The sequence below is a fragment of the Hirundo rustica genome, chromosome 8 (assembly GCF_015227805.2).
Source record: "Hirundo rustica isolate bHirRus1 chromosome 8, bHirRus1.pri.v3, whole genome shotgun sequence".
In the NCBI taxonomy this organism is placed as follows: domain Eukaryota; kingdom Metazoa; phylum Chordata; class Aves; order Passeriformes; family Hirundinidae; genus Hirundo; species Hirundo rustica.
Window position 1 is genome coordinate 2,057,261 of NC_053457.1, and position 18,746 is coordinate 2,076,006.

The 18,746-nt window shown below is 45.3% G+C and overlaps 1 protein-coding gene across 8 annotated transcripts in view; it reads left to right on the forward strand.

The window, feature by feature from the left end:
* The window catches only part of COL13A1 (collagen type XIII alpha 1 chain), a 56,693-nt gene extending 39,532 nt beyond the window's left edge, over window positions 1-17,161 (forward strand). For 5 of the 8 annotated variants that reach the window (XM_058421500.1, XM_058421501.1, XM_058421498.1 and 2 more), the window contains 6 exons: window positions 2,283-2,318; window positions 4,687-4,740; window positions 5,014-5,067; window positions 5,855-5,890; window positions 8,690-8,776; window positions 8,991-9,309. In XM_058421500.1, coding sequence (XP_058277483.1) covers window positions 2,283-2,318; window positions 4,687-4,740; window positions 5,014-5,067; window positions 5,855-5,890; window positions 8,690-8,776; window positions 8,991-9,209 — 486 coding nt within the window. In that variant the 3' untranslated portion in view covers window positions 9,210-9,309. The other 3 variants (XM_040070903.2, XM_058421497.1, XM_058421496.1) reach the window with 3 other exon arrangements.
* Window positions 17,162-18,746: the final 1,585 nt, after the last annotated feature.

An 18,746-nucleotide genomic window follows, 5' to 3' on the forward strand; every position in this document is an offset into this window, starting at 1 on the left:
GCACGTGGGGAATCGGTATGTGAAGTCAGAGAAAGAGATGGTCTATAAATAACAGTGCCTTTGCTTTTTAAACCCAAAGCCTCAGTTTCTCTACTGAGCCTTCAACTTCTAGATCTGTTGAACAGATCAGCAATCACTTTATTTCCTCCTGCTTCTGGCAGGACTGGGAAAAAACAAGAAATAGCTTTCCTGGGGGTTCTCTGCACTTCAGGGCAAGACCAGAGACATAAGTCAGAGATGTGGAAATGCCTTCCCCAGCCATTTGTCTCCTGGGCTAAGCTTTGTGCAAAGCATGGTGGTTCTTAATGCAACCAGCTTCTTCGAGAGCTGAAACATTCCTGTCCCTTGTGCCATGGAATCAGTGCTCCCCCTGACCTCGCATGTCCCTGCCGTGTGTGAACTCGGTCCCATTAGCCTGGTGTTAGAGCACTGCTTGGCTTAGCGACAGGAATTGGGGCACAATGTATTACAGAGAAGTTGCAGGAGCTTTAGATACAAGCTGATGATGAGTTGGTTCTAACTTAGTCCCACCCAGTTGTTCCACCAGCCCTCCAAGTTCTCTCATCATAAAAAGCACTGGTGGCACAGTAGATCTTTCCCTTCTCCCCAGACGTTCTGCCTGGAACGAACACCGCAGAGCGCATCTCATGTACTGTGTGGCTTTGTTGTCCTGTGTTCGACCACCCAGACCCTTGTCCCTCACTTTGGCTGAAATGTGCGTGTCTTTGTTTGTAAAATGTTTTCCTCCTTCAGTTGTGCTGAACAGTAGTTCCTTTCTAGAGCTTGAATGAATCCCCTCTAACTGCAGGTGCTCAAATGAGCCCAGCAGGAGAGCATTCCCTGGGGCTCCAGGCAGAGCCAGTGGGGAGAAAGGGCTGCTTTTGGAAGGCTCAAAGGCAAGAGATCGTGCCTCAGAGAAGCAGTGAGAGGTCAGAGCCCAGTCCCCTGAGAAATGCAATGGAACTTTTCTGTGTACATGGTTGTTCCCTCAAGCCTGTGGGGTATCCGGATGGGCGAAGGCGGTCCTTGTGACAGGCCGAGCAGAAGATGCCTTAGCAATTATCCCAACAACAACTCGTCTTTGTGGCAGGGAATGTGCTAGCTGCAGCAGCGAGCCCCATGCATTCAGAGGTCCCTTGGCTTTTCCCATCACTCTTCCATGAGCTGTGGAGGTGGGAAGTCTGGCTCAGAAGGGTCCTCTTAGGACCAGCAATATTGGCTGGCCAACCAGGAAGCACAGCTTGTAAGATCAGATATTGTGGAACTCATGTCCTTCTTCAAAGCCACTGAACTCTCCTCATAAACTTTTCCATGCCCTGATCCAGTGTGTCCTCAGCCTGTCAAACTAAATGCAGTGCCAAGCAGGTTCTGAAATATTTCAGACTGTAAAATCCTGCAGCTAGATCTGCTTCCTTTTTCTCTGACTTGGGGCTTGACATCATACTAGAATTCCAGTCCTGATCGTTTGCAGTAGCCTTGGGCTTCTCCGTGGCTGACAGGATGAGGAGTTTGTAATGCTCAAGTGGAGGAAAACTCATTATTTGGTACTACGTCCTACCACAGCTTTCCCTCCCTACCACTGCCTCTTAGACAAGCCACTGGGCTTGATGGGCCTTGTGCAGAACCTCTGTTAGGTCTTATGGATGAGGAGGAAATTCAGGGCAAGAGTCGAGCAGGCAGCACAGTGCCCCTTGATCTCAGTCTGGTGTAAATCTGCACTGGTGACGCAGGGAGATGAGCCACCTGTTTCATAAACCCCCAAACAACTGCATGTGGAGTGGAGCAAGCCTGCAGCTGACCTAGTGGGCACCACAAGCCCTGGGTTTCTTGATAGCAACTAGAACAGCTGATGGTTCTGCATTGCCTGTAAATGCCTCGGGGACCATTGGCCTCTGAGCCTTGTGTCTCACCTGTGTTGCCCAGCCTGCCACAAAGGCAGTGCAGATTCCAGCTCCACTGCACATTGTCCTTTTCACCACCTGTCACAGAACAGCTGCTTCCTCAGGAGTTTTCCTGGTGGCATTGAGAGAGGGAAATTAATTTGCCCTCTTAAGAGGATCTGAAAGCTGTAGGTCAACGTGATATGTATTCGATGTTTCTATGTTTTTTGTTGGTTTACTTGTAAGTGCCATCACCTGTCCTTGAGATCTTAATTTTTGTTAATTGCAAGCATATGTTTGTGTCAAGTCATTGCTTTACTCACCTCTCCCCTCCCCTCCTTTCCCCTCACCCTCCTCCCCTCTCCTCTGCCTTGTTTTTGTGAACCCTCCCCACCTGTTCAGGGTGCTTCAGGTTTAGACGGCAGGCCTGGACCACCGGTGAGTTCCATTTCTCTGTTATCCCACGTTCGTCCTCCCCAGGATCGTGGCTCATTTTGTGTCTTCCACACGAGTCTTGTTTACAGCAGGAATAAACTTATTTTTACCAAAGCAGGCTTGGGAGGGGGTTAAACTTAAAATGAGGAGTGATGTCACACACTTGTCTTCTTTGACACGACCAGTCTGGATCCTGGGATCACAGCCTTCTTGTTCCACTCTGTCTCAGTAACTAGAGGAATGAAACCTCTGCATGGTTCCATGATGCTCTGTTCTCCTGTCCTCTTTGTCCTGAGGGGTTTCCAACCTGTTGTTCTTCATGAGATGGGAGAGGGACTCATCATCAGGAATTGTAGTCACAGGACAAGGGGGAATGGTTTCAAAGTGAAAGACTGAGTAGGTTTAGATTTGTTATTAGGAAAAAATTATTTACTGTGAGGCCCTGACACAGGGGGCCCAGAGAAGCTGTGTCTGCCCCTCCCCTGGCAGTGTTCAAGGCCAGATTGGACAAGGCTTGGAGCAACCTGGGATAATGGAAGGTGTCCCTGCCCATTGTGTGGGTTGGAACGAGGTGATCCTTAAGGGCCCTGCTGACCCCAAACCATTCTATGATTAAATAATGCCAACCTGGTTCTGCAAACCACTCTGCTATTCTTGGAGAACAGCTGTTAAATAACAGCCAAATATTTTTAATCCCTCTTGGGAAATCACAGATCACCCATGTACAATCCATTTGGCTATTTAAAAACAAAAAGCAATTTCTCTTCCTCAGTGTAGCTGAGAATAATTTCAGCTGCTCTGACTTCTGAAGAGAATCTGAGTGGCAGCTTATACAGTCACTTGCTTGGTGCAGCTGTAGATACAATTTTATAGATGTGCAGGGGAGATTTCAATGTATTTCATGGCACTAAATGATGCATAAGTGAAGGCAGTTAAGATTTCCACAACTGCACGAATCTAAGGACAGCTTGATTTTTCTCTCTTCCTTCGCCACGCTCAAGCTGTGTGCTGCATGAGCTACTCCTCCTCTTGTATTCTGCAGGTCTCGACTTCTCTGAAAAGCTCTCCTGATCCACACGAGCCGTCCTGCTTGCATCAGAGGGGGTTACTTTAGTGACTAAGGATTGCAGACTGACATTAAAAAGTGCAAAACCCTTTGCTTTAAGGCTCTTAGGAAAAGACTCATTTGGGAAGCTTGCTTCTGGGTTCTTCCTAGGAGTCAGATAATGTGCCTCAAAAGTATCCCTTTATCGAGGCTCTATGAGGGAATTGTAGATCCATACCTGCGGTTCAAAGAGTCGGAGTTGGAGGTGCTGGAATCCTGTTCTTAGAGGGACTATTACTGAACCACTGTGTTGTCGCTAGAGGACACAAAGAGAAATGATACTCACACTCCAACTCCAAGGCAAAAGAAGGATAACTTTATTTAGATTACTTTGTTTACATAGATTCTGGACAGTGACCAGGGACTGGAGAACAAGGTTACCACCTCTCCATCCCACTGGCCAGGCTGGAAGTCAATCAGTTGTCTCTCATCAGAGAGGAATGTGAAAAACAACTCTTGTTTATGTTACAAGCGTGAGAAGACTCTACTACAAAATGTAGACATTCACAGAAAGCTAATAGAATATGACAACACCATGTTGCCAACATTAAAGATCACTTTGATTAATTTCCCCAGAGGCCAGGCGAGTCTCAGGAGCACCAGCAAGGAAGTTTGGGGTGCTGGTGGGATTAAAACACTCTGTTTTCCTGTCAGTGTGACTGGGAGCCTGGTGGAGTGACGGGAAGGGCAAAGAGGGAGCAGAGGGACTGGATGATACCCCTCCTAGCTCACATCTGTGCCTGCACACACCTGCGTTCAGTGCTGCAGCTCGGGGTCTGTCAGCTTGCATGAACCACTGACCCAACGCTTCCCATCTCACTCAACTACGCTGACCCCGGGAGGGCGGCAAAAGGAAATAAGCAAAAAGAAAAGTGAATTGCTTATCGTGTGTGTAAATGGCCTTTACTCTGCTACAGCTTTCAGCCTTGTCTGGTATAAACTAGCGAGAAAGAATTCCAGTTTGTGGAGCTGGTAGAAATGCCTGCTGAAATAATTGTCAAGAGAGAGCTTCAGAATTGAAAATGAGGCTCTGTGCAGAGGGCTGGTATGAGCTAACATAGCAGTTCCCATGTTCTTCAAGTTGCCTTACCAACTGCTTCAAATCCATCTCCACCAACACTGAAAGCTGTAGTGGTGCTAGGTGCCTTCCACCACCAGCCTGTCCTTCCAAGCTGTGCTTTTACTAAGGGAGCAGCAGCGTCTCCTGGCTTTAAAGAGGCCCTGGAATAAAAGCTTCCTGATGTGTTTTCCTTCCTACAACTGCAGGGTATTCCAGGACCAACTGGGGTTTCAGGACCAGCAGGACCAAAAGGAGAAAGGGTGAGTTTGCTTCAGAACTGACGGATGCTCTGTAACTTCTCGGAAGGTATAACAGCTCTGAGTGATAGAGGTGCTCTAGGATTTTCCAAAGCTGGAATTGCCCTCTCCTTGTGCATATGAGACCCTCAGCTGGGCCTTTTTGGTGCTTGAGTAGCTCATCCTTGGGGGTTTTCAGGTGCTTTGAAATGCATCCTTTTTCTCCTGTGGTGCTCTGCTGCCTGTTTGTACTGAATAGGAGCGTGAACAGTTTCTACTCTTTTGTATCCATTTCAGGGCAGTAAAGGAGATCCTGGAGTTGCAGGACCAATGGGGCCAGCAGGGCTTCCTGTAAGTATGGGAATCCTAGGGATTTATCTCCAGAGCCTGTTTCCTTGCTGTGGTTGACAGCTGAAGATGCTGCTGTAACACAGTGTTTGCAGTCACAGCTGACCTAGGCATAACTTAAGTTACAATATTTTGTTCACTATGGGAGTGACAGAAAAAGCGAGGCGCTTCAGAACAGCCTCAGAGTGATGTGGAAGAGGCTGAAAGGGAACTGTTAATTCACCTTTGTCCTTGAACTACCCAAAGAAGCTGTGTGGGGCTCCCAGGGTGTGTTTCTTAGTCCAAAACGCTGCCTTTGAGCAGCTCCCTTTACCTTTCACAGCTCAACGCTTCAACGCTGCCTTTGAGCAGCTCACTTTACCTTTCTCCTGCCTGTCTGAGAGAGCCCTGTCTTGTCATTGCAGGGACAAAAGCTGTCGTCAGTGAGATTTATTCCTCTGTCTGGGATTGCTTTTTGCAAAATGGGGCCAGCATTGGTACTGTGGTCTAATGCAGTCATGGAGCCGCTCTGTTGTTTAACACCAAAAAGAAAGTTTGCATTGTCATAACTGATTTGTTTCTTATCTGAGGAGTCCATAGGGTAGGTAGCAGTGGTGTTACCACCTGCGTGGTCTGATGGAGGTGAAGAGGAGGTTGCGTGCTGGAAAAGTTTTGTTTATTTTTGACATAGCCATTGGTACAAATGGAGAAAAAAAAACCCCAAAATCCTGAGCACACATTCCCCTCTTTAGTGAGAATGTGGTGAAATCTGCTTGTTTTCGACTATTTCTTCTGTGTTGATGCATTTCAGGGTTTACAAGGTCTACCTGGTGACAAGGGAGTCCGGGTAAGTTACCAGAAAACCTCCTTGTGTTTAATTGCTAACACCTGTACACAGTGACAGCCCAGTAATCTCCTGAGCACCTGTTGCAGCCTGCATGTGTTTGTGTGCCAGACCTTCATCCAAGTAACTTTACACACCTGTGTTTTAGAAGGTGATACTCGTAGATTGTTCCATCACCTGGAGCGTTGTGCTGCATCTCTCTGAAGGCTGTTGGAGGGATTTTCTGATGTGTTCATTGTGGTCACACCACTGTTCTAACTGAAGCACACGGCTTGAGTTAGGCCAACATGGTGTGCTTTAGGAAATCCTGCTTATCTAGTTACTGATGTGTGTAGGGATTCCTGGGAGGATTAGCTGAGGTGCAGCCAGCAAATCTTATTTTGGTACTTCTAAATTGTCCCTGAAGCATGAGAAAGAAGGTTGTCTTCTAGCAAACAATCCTGCAGAGAATTTGAAAGATGAAAATTTTGAAAAGATAAATTAAATTTGCCTGTCTTGAAGAATCTGGCCTGAAGTCTCCTCAGGCATTGTCCTGAGTGAATGTGATAGTGAAGAGCTGGGTCAAACCCAGTAACGGGAACGGCATCGTACCCACCCCCTGAGTTATTGAAAGATAAACTTTGCTTAGAAGTGCACGTTGAGAAGCTCCTTCTTTTTCATCAGGTTTTCTTGCCTGTTCAGGCTTTGAATCTGAATCTTTCTGATAAAAACATTTAGGAGCTATGGTTGGATATAATTTATATTTAGAAATATAAATTACTTTTAGATTTGAGTCTGTAATTTTACAATTGTATAAATGTCAAGCAGTTCAATACAGTACAATCGTATGTAGTCACACCTTTTATTCATAAGAGTCTGGCAACACCCAGATTTATCTGGAGGTGTAAGTTTTTATAGTGCATGTGCCCATGTGATGATTTCATTATATGGATTTGCTTTTGATGTATAGTGGGTGTTCTCTGTCCTCTATCTGCAATGGATTTCTGACCTTACTCTGCACAGAAGGGGCAGTTTTGGACAGCACTAGCCAACTGGCATCTTAAACTAGGGGAGAAAGGTTCAAATTTCATGGAAGCACCAAAGTTCTCCCCTTTTTTAATCATTGCATTTCTGGCTTTGCTTCTTAACTTTCTCTTCACTTCTGTTTTGCTTGTGTGGCTTCTAAAAAAAATGTCATTTTTAATTCCTAGACTTTTTCAGTTGGTTTTTGAACTGTCTTAGTTAAAAGAAGGATCTTTCATTAGATGGGATTTCTCTGAGCTCTGGCATAAAAGCAAGTGAAAACAGGGAGAAATTGCACCTCCACGTAGAGGATGAGCTGGAAAGCACGAGAGGGGGGTTTTGCCTGGCCCCTTGAAGCGTGCGCGCACTCTGCCTCACTGCAGCCCATGGTTTGCAGTGGACAAGTGCGAGAAACTTAGGAGTGTAAATGAGCAAGTGCAATATCTTAGGGGACCCTAGAAAATACCCCTTTTGCCACTGAGCCTTTGTACAGGGATTTTCCCTTACTCTGAAGTCCCAGTTTGCCAAAATCCTCTCTTTTCCTCTGTGCTTTTTAAATCCCAGAAATGCTCCTGCTGCTCTGTGCTTGGAGCAGGAGATCAGCCATAGTTGTGCCTGGCGTTGTGGCACTAATGGCAGTGGGAACAAGCAGCATTTTATGTAATCCAGCTGAAAAAGTGTGAACCCTGAACTTGTCCTGCTATTATTTTAATGCCGGGGGGAGGTTGGGTGGGTTGTATGTGTTTGTGCATCTTCCTCGCTCCTACAGGTCCCCTTTATCCCTTCCTCCTCTTCCACCTCTCTTCCTGGTTCCTTCCTCCAGAGCAATCCATGCTGCATTTTTCCTGGATTATCCTCTCCATTCCAGTGCTTGGTTCTGGGTGACTTCTCATTGCCTCTCCTTTCCCATCCATTTCACTTGCCAGCTTTGGGTTTAACACTTTTTTTTTTTTTCTTTTTTTAAAGAAGAAGCAGCAGCCTGTGCTGATTTTATCCCTTAATTCCTTTAACACGCCCCATGAGGACCCTAAGTTCAGTTCCCTGTGCGGCAGCCCCTTCCCCCTGTTTCGTGCTCAGCAGCTTTGAGAATTTCCTGTTACACAGAAGGATTTGGTATGGCTGTAACTGGCAAATACCACACTATGCCCTGCCCTGTGCTGCCAGTTAAGGATCAGGGACCAGTCGCTGCCCTGTGACGGTGCTGCCTGGGACTGCTCTCTAGTCTAACAGGTTTTTTGGGAGGGCACTACTCAGAGCATCCCAAAGGACAAGCCAGACTGTGCAGACTCAGGGTTGAGTGCTTCCTTCATTCCCTGGCTGACAGTTCCCTGAATAAGACTTTCTTTAAGAATGGGAATTCAGAAAGGTAAAAAAGCATCTCAGTGCTATCCCAGAGCTCCAGTGGCAGAGAGACTTTCCCAGCCAGCTGGAGACTGAGATAAGGTGGCACACCGCTGGCCAGAGAGGTGGTTTCCCACCCTGTGTGTCTGGGGTCAGCCAGCTCCCCAAGGTGCCCGTCTCTGATGTATGGGCAGCCATGAGGAGTGGTGTGATGATCCCTTTGATGCCAAACCCACGCTGTCTGTCACTGTGGGAGTGCAGCCACAGTGTTTATGTAGCTCAGTTACAGCTCAGCAGCTCCATACGTTGATCTTCACTTAACATCTCAGAGGGAGATTTATTTTAAAATGTTTACTAAATGTTTATCCTTTTTTAAACTATCGCTGACATTTGTTTGAAATGGATGATCCTAAAGCTTTTGTGTATTCTTTTTTTCTTGGACTAAACTATTATTTACAGGGGGAGAGGGGCAAGAAAGGCTCTAGAGGGTCTAAAGGGGATAAGGGAGACCAAGGAGCACCTGGATTAGATGCACCCTGTCCGTTGGTATGTCCTGTTTCATCAAATGTATTGTTTTAAGATGTGTTGATGGGGAAGACAGAAGGAAATCATAACATAAGTAATGGTCCTGCAAAAGTGCAACATTTGGATAACGCCCAGCTGCGTTCCCACTGCGGCCTGTGGCAAAGCTGTGGGACCAGCTGATCTTCTGAGAGATCAGGCGGCTGAGTGACCGTGGTTATGTTCCTTCCTCTTCCAGACCTCACAGTTTGGGTACATGGGGTGTGCCATGTGCTGGGAGCTCAGGGCTTTCTCCACTGCGGATAGAGCCCCGTCTCCTTTGCTGCTGGTTATGGCTCTTCTCTGGAGATGCTCCATGGGATCAAATCTATGTGACAGCAAAACTGGAATGCTGGTTTCCTTGCCTTGGAATAACAGCCAGCTGATGTGTTGGCCTGAGAGCACACAGGGCACTTGAGCTGCACTACCCAGAGGGAGAACAAGTCTCAGTTATCCTAAATGGGATGTGTTTCTGTCAAAACAGATTGCCTATAAGTCTAGGGAAATTAATAAATACAGAAATATGACTATGTTTTTATCTAAATTCATATGCTGCAGCAAATGCTGCCAAAAATCTGATAGCAGTCCCACAAATTCCAGGAGTACCTGGGGATCGTGCTTTGAGAAATCCAGCTGCTGGGTTTCTTTCGTGAGGATTGGAGGAATGGATGATTTTGGAATGGAGGAAACGCCATTCCATCCTCTCAGCTTTAACTCAGAGAAGCATCTCCTGGCTGGCAGATGGCAGAAAACCAGAAAGGAAACTGCTCCTGCTGCTGATGCAGACACAGCTCACTGTGCAGACAGGGGTCTGTGCTGGGAGTGCAGCTGAGTGCCCTGTGCCAGTCCCAGCAGGGACTTGGCCTCTCCTCCTGGGACATGGAGCTGGCTGGCACTGACTGAAATAACGACAGTGGTTGATTTCATAAACAGGGTCTCCGAGGTTTTAAAGGCGAGAAGGGTGAGCCGGGGTTACCTGGGCTGGACGGCCTGGATGCCCCATGCCCATTGGTATGGTGTACCTTCCCTTTCCTGCATGCTCGTTTGCTTTTTGGCTCTTGGTGCTGTATTCTGATGCCCCCAAATAGCTGCATGCCCTAGAAACATCCAGCAGTTCCTTCCTTACCTGTCTCCATTCTCCCTTCCTCTCATAGCTGCTGTCAGACCCAGGCCCTTCCCTTCGTTCTGATTCCCAGCTGCTGTCAGCAGTGCTTTGTGGCATGAGAAAAAATAAGAGCTGGAATGTAGTTTTATTTACAACTGCTTCACTTCTTCCTTTGCCTTTGCTTTGACAATTTCCAGTAAACCAACGTATGCAGACCCAGCTCTGCTTGGCTTCCTCACAAGGAGCTGCAGTGCTTGTGTCCTTCATTAACTCTATTTTTAAGTGCTTGTTCAGCACAGCCTGACATGGTTCCACATGACCTCAGTCACCCCATACATGAAGATGACTGAAAATAATAGTTATCCCTTTAGCAAGCCCATGTGAAACATATTAATGGGGACACTTAACCTCCCTGCTGAATAATTCCTATTTATGACTCTCCCAAAAAGTCCAAATTGTACCCCTAGCATCCAAAAAACTTGAATTTAGAATTACCTGTTTCCCAATATGCATCTTATTCAAGTAATAAAATGATTATTATATTAGTGCCTGATCTAGCCCAACTGTTGTAGGAAAAAGTATTCAGAAACACTTAACCCCAGGTGATTTCTTAGTGTTGCAATAAAGGTCACCAATTTATTCATTTTCTCTGAGTTTTCTGGAGATGCAGCTTTCAGGTGACATTTTTTTCTCCCTGGGACAATCTCAACATCTCCATAATACCAAGAAACTTGTACTTCCCTGCCCATCCAGCCCTGCTTGGTATGACAAGGTTTGCTTGAGGATGGTCCTTCCAAGCTTTACCCTCACTTAAGGATGTTTGATGCCATCTGCAAGGGATGGGATATTGGTTCAACTAGCTGGGAAAATGCATCCCAAAGCAAAAAGCCACATTTAGTTTGAAATGCTTTCCTAGTTTCTTGAGGGAAAAAAAAAAAAAAAAGCCATGAAATTGCCATTAAAAGTCTTTGTTATTTGGGCTTTGTGAAGAGCTAACCTAATTTTCCTTCCAGTGTTCTCTCCTTTGGGTGCTGCCATTGCCTCTTTGGGGCAGTGACCGCTGGTAAAGTCTCAGTTGCTGCTCTGTAAATGCTGGGTAGAAGAAATGTCTTCCAGTCCCACAGGTGACACCATGCCTTTCCTAGAACAGTGCAAAAAGGAGGCAGACCACAGAGCCTTGTGTTTTGTCTCCCAGCGGTCATAGCCAGGTTTCGATGGAGTAACCTCTGGCTGAGTAAGGCACCTGATTTCACAGTGCAAGAGTTCCCACCAGTGCCCTGGCAGACAACCTTTCTGGTTTGGTCACTGCTCCCAGTGAGGATTCACCCCACATGGCCATATTAGAACTCATACTTCTTTCCAAACTTATTTTCATTAAGGGAAACTTGCCAGAAAATCTGATAAAATATGGATGCTGTTATTTTTTATACATGGTATTCTGGCATGCAAGCTAGCTTGAGAACGTGAATAAGCATGTTTTTTGATCCAGCTAGGTTAAAAGCTGAGCATCCAGCTGACATGTCCATGTGTGTAGCTTATGGAGGCTGTGAATTAATTCTTTGCACATCTGAGATATGTGGAAGGAGATCCTTGGCACTAATAAGCATGTCATGTTTCCGTTCTCAGCACATTTGCCCACAACAAACACTTCCTTGTGACCCTGGTCTTCCTTTGATCCCTAAGCTGTGACTCCCTGGCCTCCCATTCCTTCATACACCTAACTTCCCATCTCCTCCTGCCATGCACTATACCAGTCATTCCTATCACCACCAGTGTACCAATGGGAATACCACAATTTACTCAGTAAATAACTTGTAGTTCCGAATTTCCACATACTTGGGGGAAGGGGAGGAAACAGCACAAGGAGACCAAAGTCCAAAAAAGGCATTTGAAAAGCAATACTGTTATAACATCGCAGCAAAGTTCAGTTCATCAGCCCCCTGGAAGTGCATCTCCAGTAAATAGTTCATTTCTCAGTATATTACTGTGCATTTGCTTTTCTGTTTGTATTTTTTTGGGGGTTCCTGGGGAATAGTGATAGACCATGAATCTGCCACATGCACACAGCACAAGAATTTGACTTTTTGTGTCAGAGATGTATTTCCTTACACCTGACTTTATCTGCTGCTCCAGAGCACCTTAGCACTGGTGTCATATCTAGCCCATCAAAGAGGGCTGCACAGGGTTGAAATGAACGGCAGTCATTTACAAAAGCACTTCCCAGCCATGGAGCCCAAGACCTCCTGGTTGCAGAAGTGCCAGGGGATTTTCACAGAAATCCCACTGATGTTATTGAAACCAAAGTCCCTTTCCAGGGAGTCAGCTGAGATATCCTGAACCAGCAGAGGGGCTGCCCAGCTGCTTGCCGTCCTAATTTCCCTGGAGCAGGATCTCCCCTGAGGCAAGAGGGGATAACTGGACAGTGTCTCACATGACAAAGCAAACCCTTTAACAGACAAGGCAGAAAGGAAATGGAGATTTTTTCCAGACCCTCCTCAGGGTCTGAGGTTAGTGCTGACTCTGGGACTGGCTTTTAGGCTCAATGTTACAGAGCCTGAGGACACAGAGCTGCCACCTCTCACTTTCCACTGCCAGCCCGTGACAGCGTTTATCTGGCTGAGTTGGACCTCCTGTGTTCCTTCTCTTCTTCTTTCAAGGAAGCCCGAATAGACTTTCTTAAGAGAGAGTGGTTCTCGGGTACATAAGTCCCTCATGCAGCCTGCAGGCATTTCCCCTCTTCACCCCACCCTGCTTCAGGCTGCACTGGTTCTGCCAGCCAGAAGTCTGGGTCATCCGAAGGGTGAGGAATAGCTCTCAGACTATTCCTCCAGCCCTGGTTCAAACTGTTTGTTGCAGTAACAGTTAACCCGTGCCTTCCTTTCTCCAACTCTGTGCTACTTTCTGTGTCCTAAACTGCTATTTCATCCATCTTTTTCGCAGGGGGAAGATGGCCTTCCAGTTCAAGGCTGCTGGAATAAGGTAAAGTAATCTTGGAAATCTTGCTGTGCTGAGTTGGCAGTGCCACAGGTGCTGCTGATGTTTTTCCATGAATGTGCCTAAGGGCAGAAGAGGTGTGGATGCATGGATGGAATTTCCAGGACTGTATCCCAGAAAAGTGGCAACCAAAACTCCTTATTTGTATATCACGGTTCAGCTCTATGGGCTATAAAGGAGAGAACTGTATCTGTGGCCTTTGAGCTGCCTGGCCCCAAAGCACTCTAATCCTTGCACAAAGATGAGATTTCCACTTGGATTCCCTCAGACAGCCCCCTGGGGTCTGGCCCACCTTCAGTGCCGCTGTGGGTGTCAATGCCACAGTGGGAGGAAGAGGGTGGAGGCAGAGTCAGCCCGGGATGAATCTCCCACCCTCACTTTGCTGCCTGGAGAGGTGCAAAGGGTCCCTGCTGGGATCCATCACCGTTGCTTTTCCTCCTGGAGAACCCAGAGCCAGCTTCCCTGACAGTGTCCTTCCCCGCGTGGCGTGGTCCTTCCCCCTGCAAACTGTCACTAACACGTGTTTATGTTTTCTTTTGCAGTGATGATTCTAACCCTGGACTGACCTGTGTGTGTTACTGTACATAGAATATTTATTTTTATATGGTGTTCTTCTCTGAAATGCCGAAAGTTATGCATTTTTACAAATTATCAAAAAGTGGCATATTTTTTTGTACAGAAAATACTAAATCTCCCTTTTCTCCCATTTGTCAGTTCTCTGTATGATTCTATGTCTGCATTACGCTTGTTTTGTCATGGAGTACAGCTGTAATATTTACATGGTATTTGTGTACTCATGATGAATATAGGAACTTGATAAATTATTGCATTAAAAGTGCCCAAAGGAACTGCCCTGTATAGATTTAAAGGTCATTTTCATTTTTTATTCAAGAGTATTTCAAAATATTATGTATTTTGTATTAAAGTGAAATATTAACACTTCTGTTGTGATGAATTAAAGTGTTGCTGAAAAACCTCATAGTAGTCCTTGTGCACTGGGAATGTACAGACACCATGATTTATAATTACCCTCCCATGAGCTGGAATAACCCTCATGAAAATGAGCCCTGTTTGGCAAGAAAATCTAATCCCTTTCTAAATTGTAGGCCTTCAAGCATCTTAATTAAAGCCTTTTTTAAAATTAAGCATAACGCAGCATACCTTGATATCCTAACAAATGTGTGTTTGTGAAATCAATCCACGTGGCTTTTTAAAATGTTTACCAGAGGTCGCATGCAAATTTGCAGTGTGTAATTATCATTTGCATATGCACATCTTAATTATCCTTCCTGACCTACCTTTGTTGATGTCTCAAGTCTAAACTACTTAGAGAGGGAAACACTACCAGACTAAAGTGAACACAACAGTGTGCTTTCCTTAGAAAATGAGGGGGAAAGTGGAAGCCTAAATCAATTCCCTAAAACCCACCCACTTGCCTTGGCCCTTCACATAGGGGGCAAAGGCAGTGGGCAGTGCAGGACTATCAGGGGGAAGCTACCAGTATTTAATGATCCCAAAGGAGATACACGAGTGGCGTTTATTAGTGAGACTGATCCACTCAAGCCCTGCTCTGCATGATGCTGCCACTACAACAGGAATTCGGTTCTTCCTGGCTATAGCTGTGCCATTGGAAGGAGTCACCACCATGATCCCCCCTATACTCAACTATTCATCTGTTCACAAACTATTAATCAGTTATTTTTCCAGAGGATTGCATGCAGCCTTTTAGCACCATCAAAACAAAGTGACAGAGTAAGGGACGTAGTTCCCTTGTACACAGGGAAAGGCCTGCTGGGGACTGCTCAAGGAGCCCAGCACAGCCTCTGACTGCTGCAATCCATCTGTAACCTCGACCTTTAAGAAATCTATTGAATTTCTTCTAAAAACCAGTGAGGTTTCCACTGCCCTGTGTCCTTTCCCTCCCCACCCTGCAGGCTGTTCCGACTCCAGTGATCTTGCAGTTAGGAAACTCCTTGCAACTTTCAACCTAAACTAATTCATAGTATTTACAACCATTTGTTCTCGTGCCAGCATTGTCCTTGGGATGAAAGGTTTCCATGCATGATGTTTTCATGAGATGCTTGGTGTACTGGAGCTGAAATGGCACAGAAAGAGAATGAACCACAGAGCACTGAGGAACTCTCCTGGTTCTCTCAGTAATAGATGTCAATATAAACCCCAGCTCCCTGTTAAAAGGCTTTGCAGCTGTGAAGCTGAGCTAATTGGAACAGCTAATGTTCCAATTGTGTTTTAGTGGCACACTTGTTAAAACAGTTACTAAAGACCCAGCCAGGTGTACTACTCTGCATTGGGTTTGGAAGGTTGTAGTAGTAGCAGTGAGTTCCTGCTCTGATCTCGAGGCATTCAGCTGCAAGGTAGGATGTCTGAATGCTTCCGTCCCTTCTAAAAGTCCTGGGAATTCTTAATCCTTAAAAACATAGAGACCCCTAAGAGAACCTGCCAATGCTTCCTGTTCCCTTTGGTCTGTGTAGTGTGGTTTTTGTGTAGCTGGTTTTTGTGATTGCACTGTATGGGATTGCTGTTTGTTTGGTTTTTTTTTAATCTGATCCAAGAGCAAAGCAAGTGCACATCTGTTACCTTGTCCTAACACAGCTCCTGAAAGTTTCTGAGGTGATGCTGTACCTGTTTTATTTATTGGGCTGTTTTTTGACTATATTTGTGAGGATATATTTTGGCTATATTTGTGAGAAAGTTTTTGCCTGAGGTGTACGGGACCTTGAAGTGAAATTGCCAGAACTCTTGAAAGTACTTGACTTGGCTCAACAAAGACTTACCTGCTACTGGGAAAATGTGTAGGGTATCCACTCATTTAAAGGTTGGAAAAATGTTGATAAATGTTCCCTGTGGCTGTGGCAGATTATAGCCTGGGATTTTAATTGAAGTACCAGATAATAATTTTGGATTGCTGTCCTATAGCCCCAATACCGGTACAATCTCATCAGCTGCTGGGGGTAGACAAGAGGGTTCAAGTCAGTGATAACCACGCTGCCCTGCTGCACTTCCCAAACTTAAGCTCCTTGCATGTCAAAAGAAACCCAAGCAGGGCAGCCAGGTTTGTACCACCCCAAGTCTGGCAATTTAGTTTCAGGCTCTGTCCCTACTGAGACCTGTAGCTAGGCTGCTGTTGCTGTGGTTTCCCGTCATTTCTGCCTGTCTGTTTTCACGTGAAACCTTTTGTCTGCTACTTCAAGGGCCAAACTCCTTGGCTGATAGCCAGAAAATGAGTCTGAGGGTGGAGAAGCTTGGGAAATAGCAGCAGAGTGAAAGGAGAAGACCTTCCTGAAGATTTGCTGGAGATGTTTTGCAAGTTCCTTCCCTAGAGCTTGGGAAGAGTTCCTCAGCAGTGCACCAGGAATGTGTGCCCAGATGCTGGGGCTGTGAGTGCTCAGCGTGCCAGCGCTTTCTGCTTTGCTTTCTGTTTTCTCCCAGAGGCCAGTGGCAAGGGTTGAGAATGGCACCATTTATATTCTTTTTCTTTGGTCATTTTCACTTCATTCTACTATTGTGGTCAGACTCTTCAGATGAAGAATTAGGCTCATTTTTCAGCAGCAGCTACATAAATGAGTGCAAGACTTAGACAATATTTCTGGGAGGGGATCCTTTGATCCAAGAAAGAAACGCTTCTTGAACAATTCTCTTCAGAAAAGCAGAGAAACCCCCGTGTTCAGTTCAGAGTGCTGCTCAGAGAGGCTGCGATAACACTTTTTGCTACCATTTCTGGTTACCAGGTGACAAACTTCCACCTGTATCATTGATGATTCCATCTTTAACCTTTTTGTCACAAACTTTCTTCTCCTGTTTAATTATAAGGAAATTACGTTGGTTTGTTTGGGTTTTTTTAAAGCATACTGGATTCTGAAGGCTTGAAGTGTTGTCAGAAGAGGAAAATGTGGAAAAAGTCTGGTTTCACTGATGAATTCCTTTGCTTCCTGTACTTGTGCTTTGGTCTCCACTGCACCCTCTGGATGTACTTTGTCTGGAGCCCTCCAGAAATGTTTTCTGCTGGCCCATTAAGGCCTTTCTGTGGGAACATATCCACAGATGTACATCCTGATGGAAAAGAAGGATCACAAAGGTTCAATTCCACTGTTGTATGTTTTAATATGTTCCCTAAAGGGAAATAAAGATTTGGCAAAGTGGTGAGGGGTTCAGAGGACGTTTCCTAGCTGCTTGAAGGGCAGAATATACAAGCCTGGATACTTCATACCAGCTGCCATGCAAACCTGGCATCCTTTACTCAGCCCCACTGATGAAGGTTAACATGTAAACTCAAGTGTCTTTCCACCACAGCTCTTGCAATTTATTAAAAAAAAAAAAAAAAAACCACAAATTTAAAATAAGTATGTTTCTTTTGAACATGATAAAACATCTCTACTTCCCTGAGTGCATTGGGAATCCAGCTTGCCCAAGTACTAAACCACATATTTACTTTGAGGGAGTGATTCCCGCTGGCTTAAGTGATTCATTTGCATATTGAAATACTTTGAGCCAGGGCCATTGTTGTTAAAGCTAATGAATGATACTATCTCAATCATTAGACAATCCAAGTGCTAAGCAATTCACATTACAGTTGGGGAGAAAGTGCTGATTTCAAGCTCCAAGGGATGCCATTAACCCAGAGCAATCCCAGATTCACTCTTTGTCAGCACAGGTGGAATCATTCTGATCTGAGAAGGACACCTGTACCTGACACTCGGATCCTCTCTCTAATGCACAGAGGATCTAACGTTAAAATAAGTCCAGGTTTGCAAAGATTGGAGGAAAAGTCCTACTTTCGGGTTCATCTGAAGAATTGCAGAATTTTTTTTCTTAAGGTTTCTAACAGATGTGTTCAGGAAATAGAGTAGCAGGGGAAGAAATTTTTTCAGTTGGGAACCAGGCTGGTGGAAGTACTAATTTATTTTATTTGTATTTTTTTTTTTTGGTAAATTTTTACTTTTGGGGGTGGGCAGAGGGAGAACCTGACCAGAACTGCAGGCGGTAGGTGTGCATTTTTCCTTCTTTTTTAATGAAAACCATTATATATATAGTTTGATAATGTTACTTTTACTTTTTGTTAATGATTTTTGGGGGCAATTTGTTTGCTCTATTCTGTTTTCTTGTGTTTTCTTTTAGATGTATTTTTAATGGGCTTTTGGAATAAGTGCGTAAAAGTTCCTCACCCAAAATGTCCTAAGGACATTCCTGTTGTGTTTCTTTCTCCCTAAATTCAGTAGTGAAAAGGTGCTTTCTATCGGCAAACCCATTTTTAGTGGGGATAAACATATCCCCAAAGCCACACCTAGGGACCAGGTGGCAGTGACCTCTCCCAGACAAAACGCTCCCTCCACAACTCTTCATTTACATTTTCAAAGATCAAAAGGGCTACGTCAGGGACCAGCCGATTGGACATGGTCTCTTCCCACCATAGGTGGTCTGTCTGAAAGCAGTGAAGTCTGGCAAGAGTCGCTGTGTCCTCTTCAGCATAGTTCTACAGCCTGAAATCACAGGCTTGGCTAGAAGGAGCTGAAAAATTAAATTAGGACGTTGATTTGAAAATGAGAAGTTCTGGGAGGGTATCTGCTCAAGTATTATAATCGGTTGCTATTGTTTCCCCTCCTCTGAATCCAGCAGCACACACAGGTTCAAGCTTAGCTTTAGGCTGTGCTTCACTCTGAGCCTATGGGCAAATGCTTTGCTGGATGAAGGTCTCCCTTTCTTTGACACTTGGGGTTTTTTCTTCCCTTTCCCTCTTTTTGTCCAAATGTCTTTGATCAAGACAAAACAACTGCTTTCTTTTCTGTGTTTTCAGAAAAACTCTGTTGGTCACGTTTTGATCATTTTCCACTCACCGTT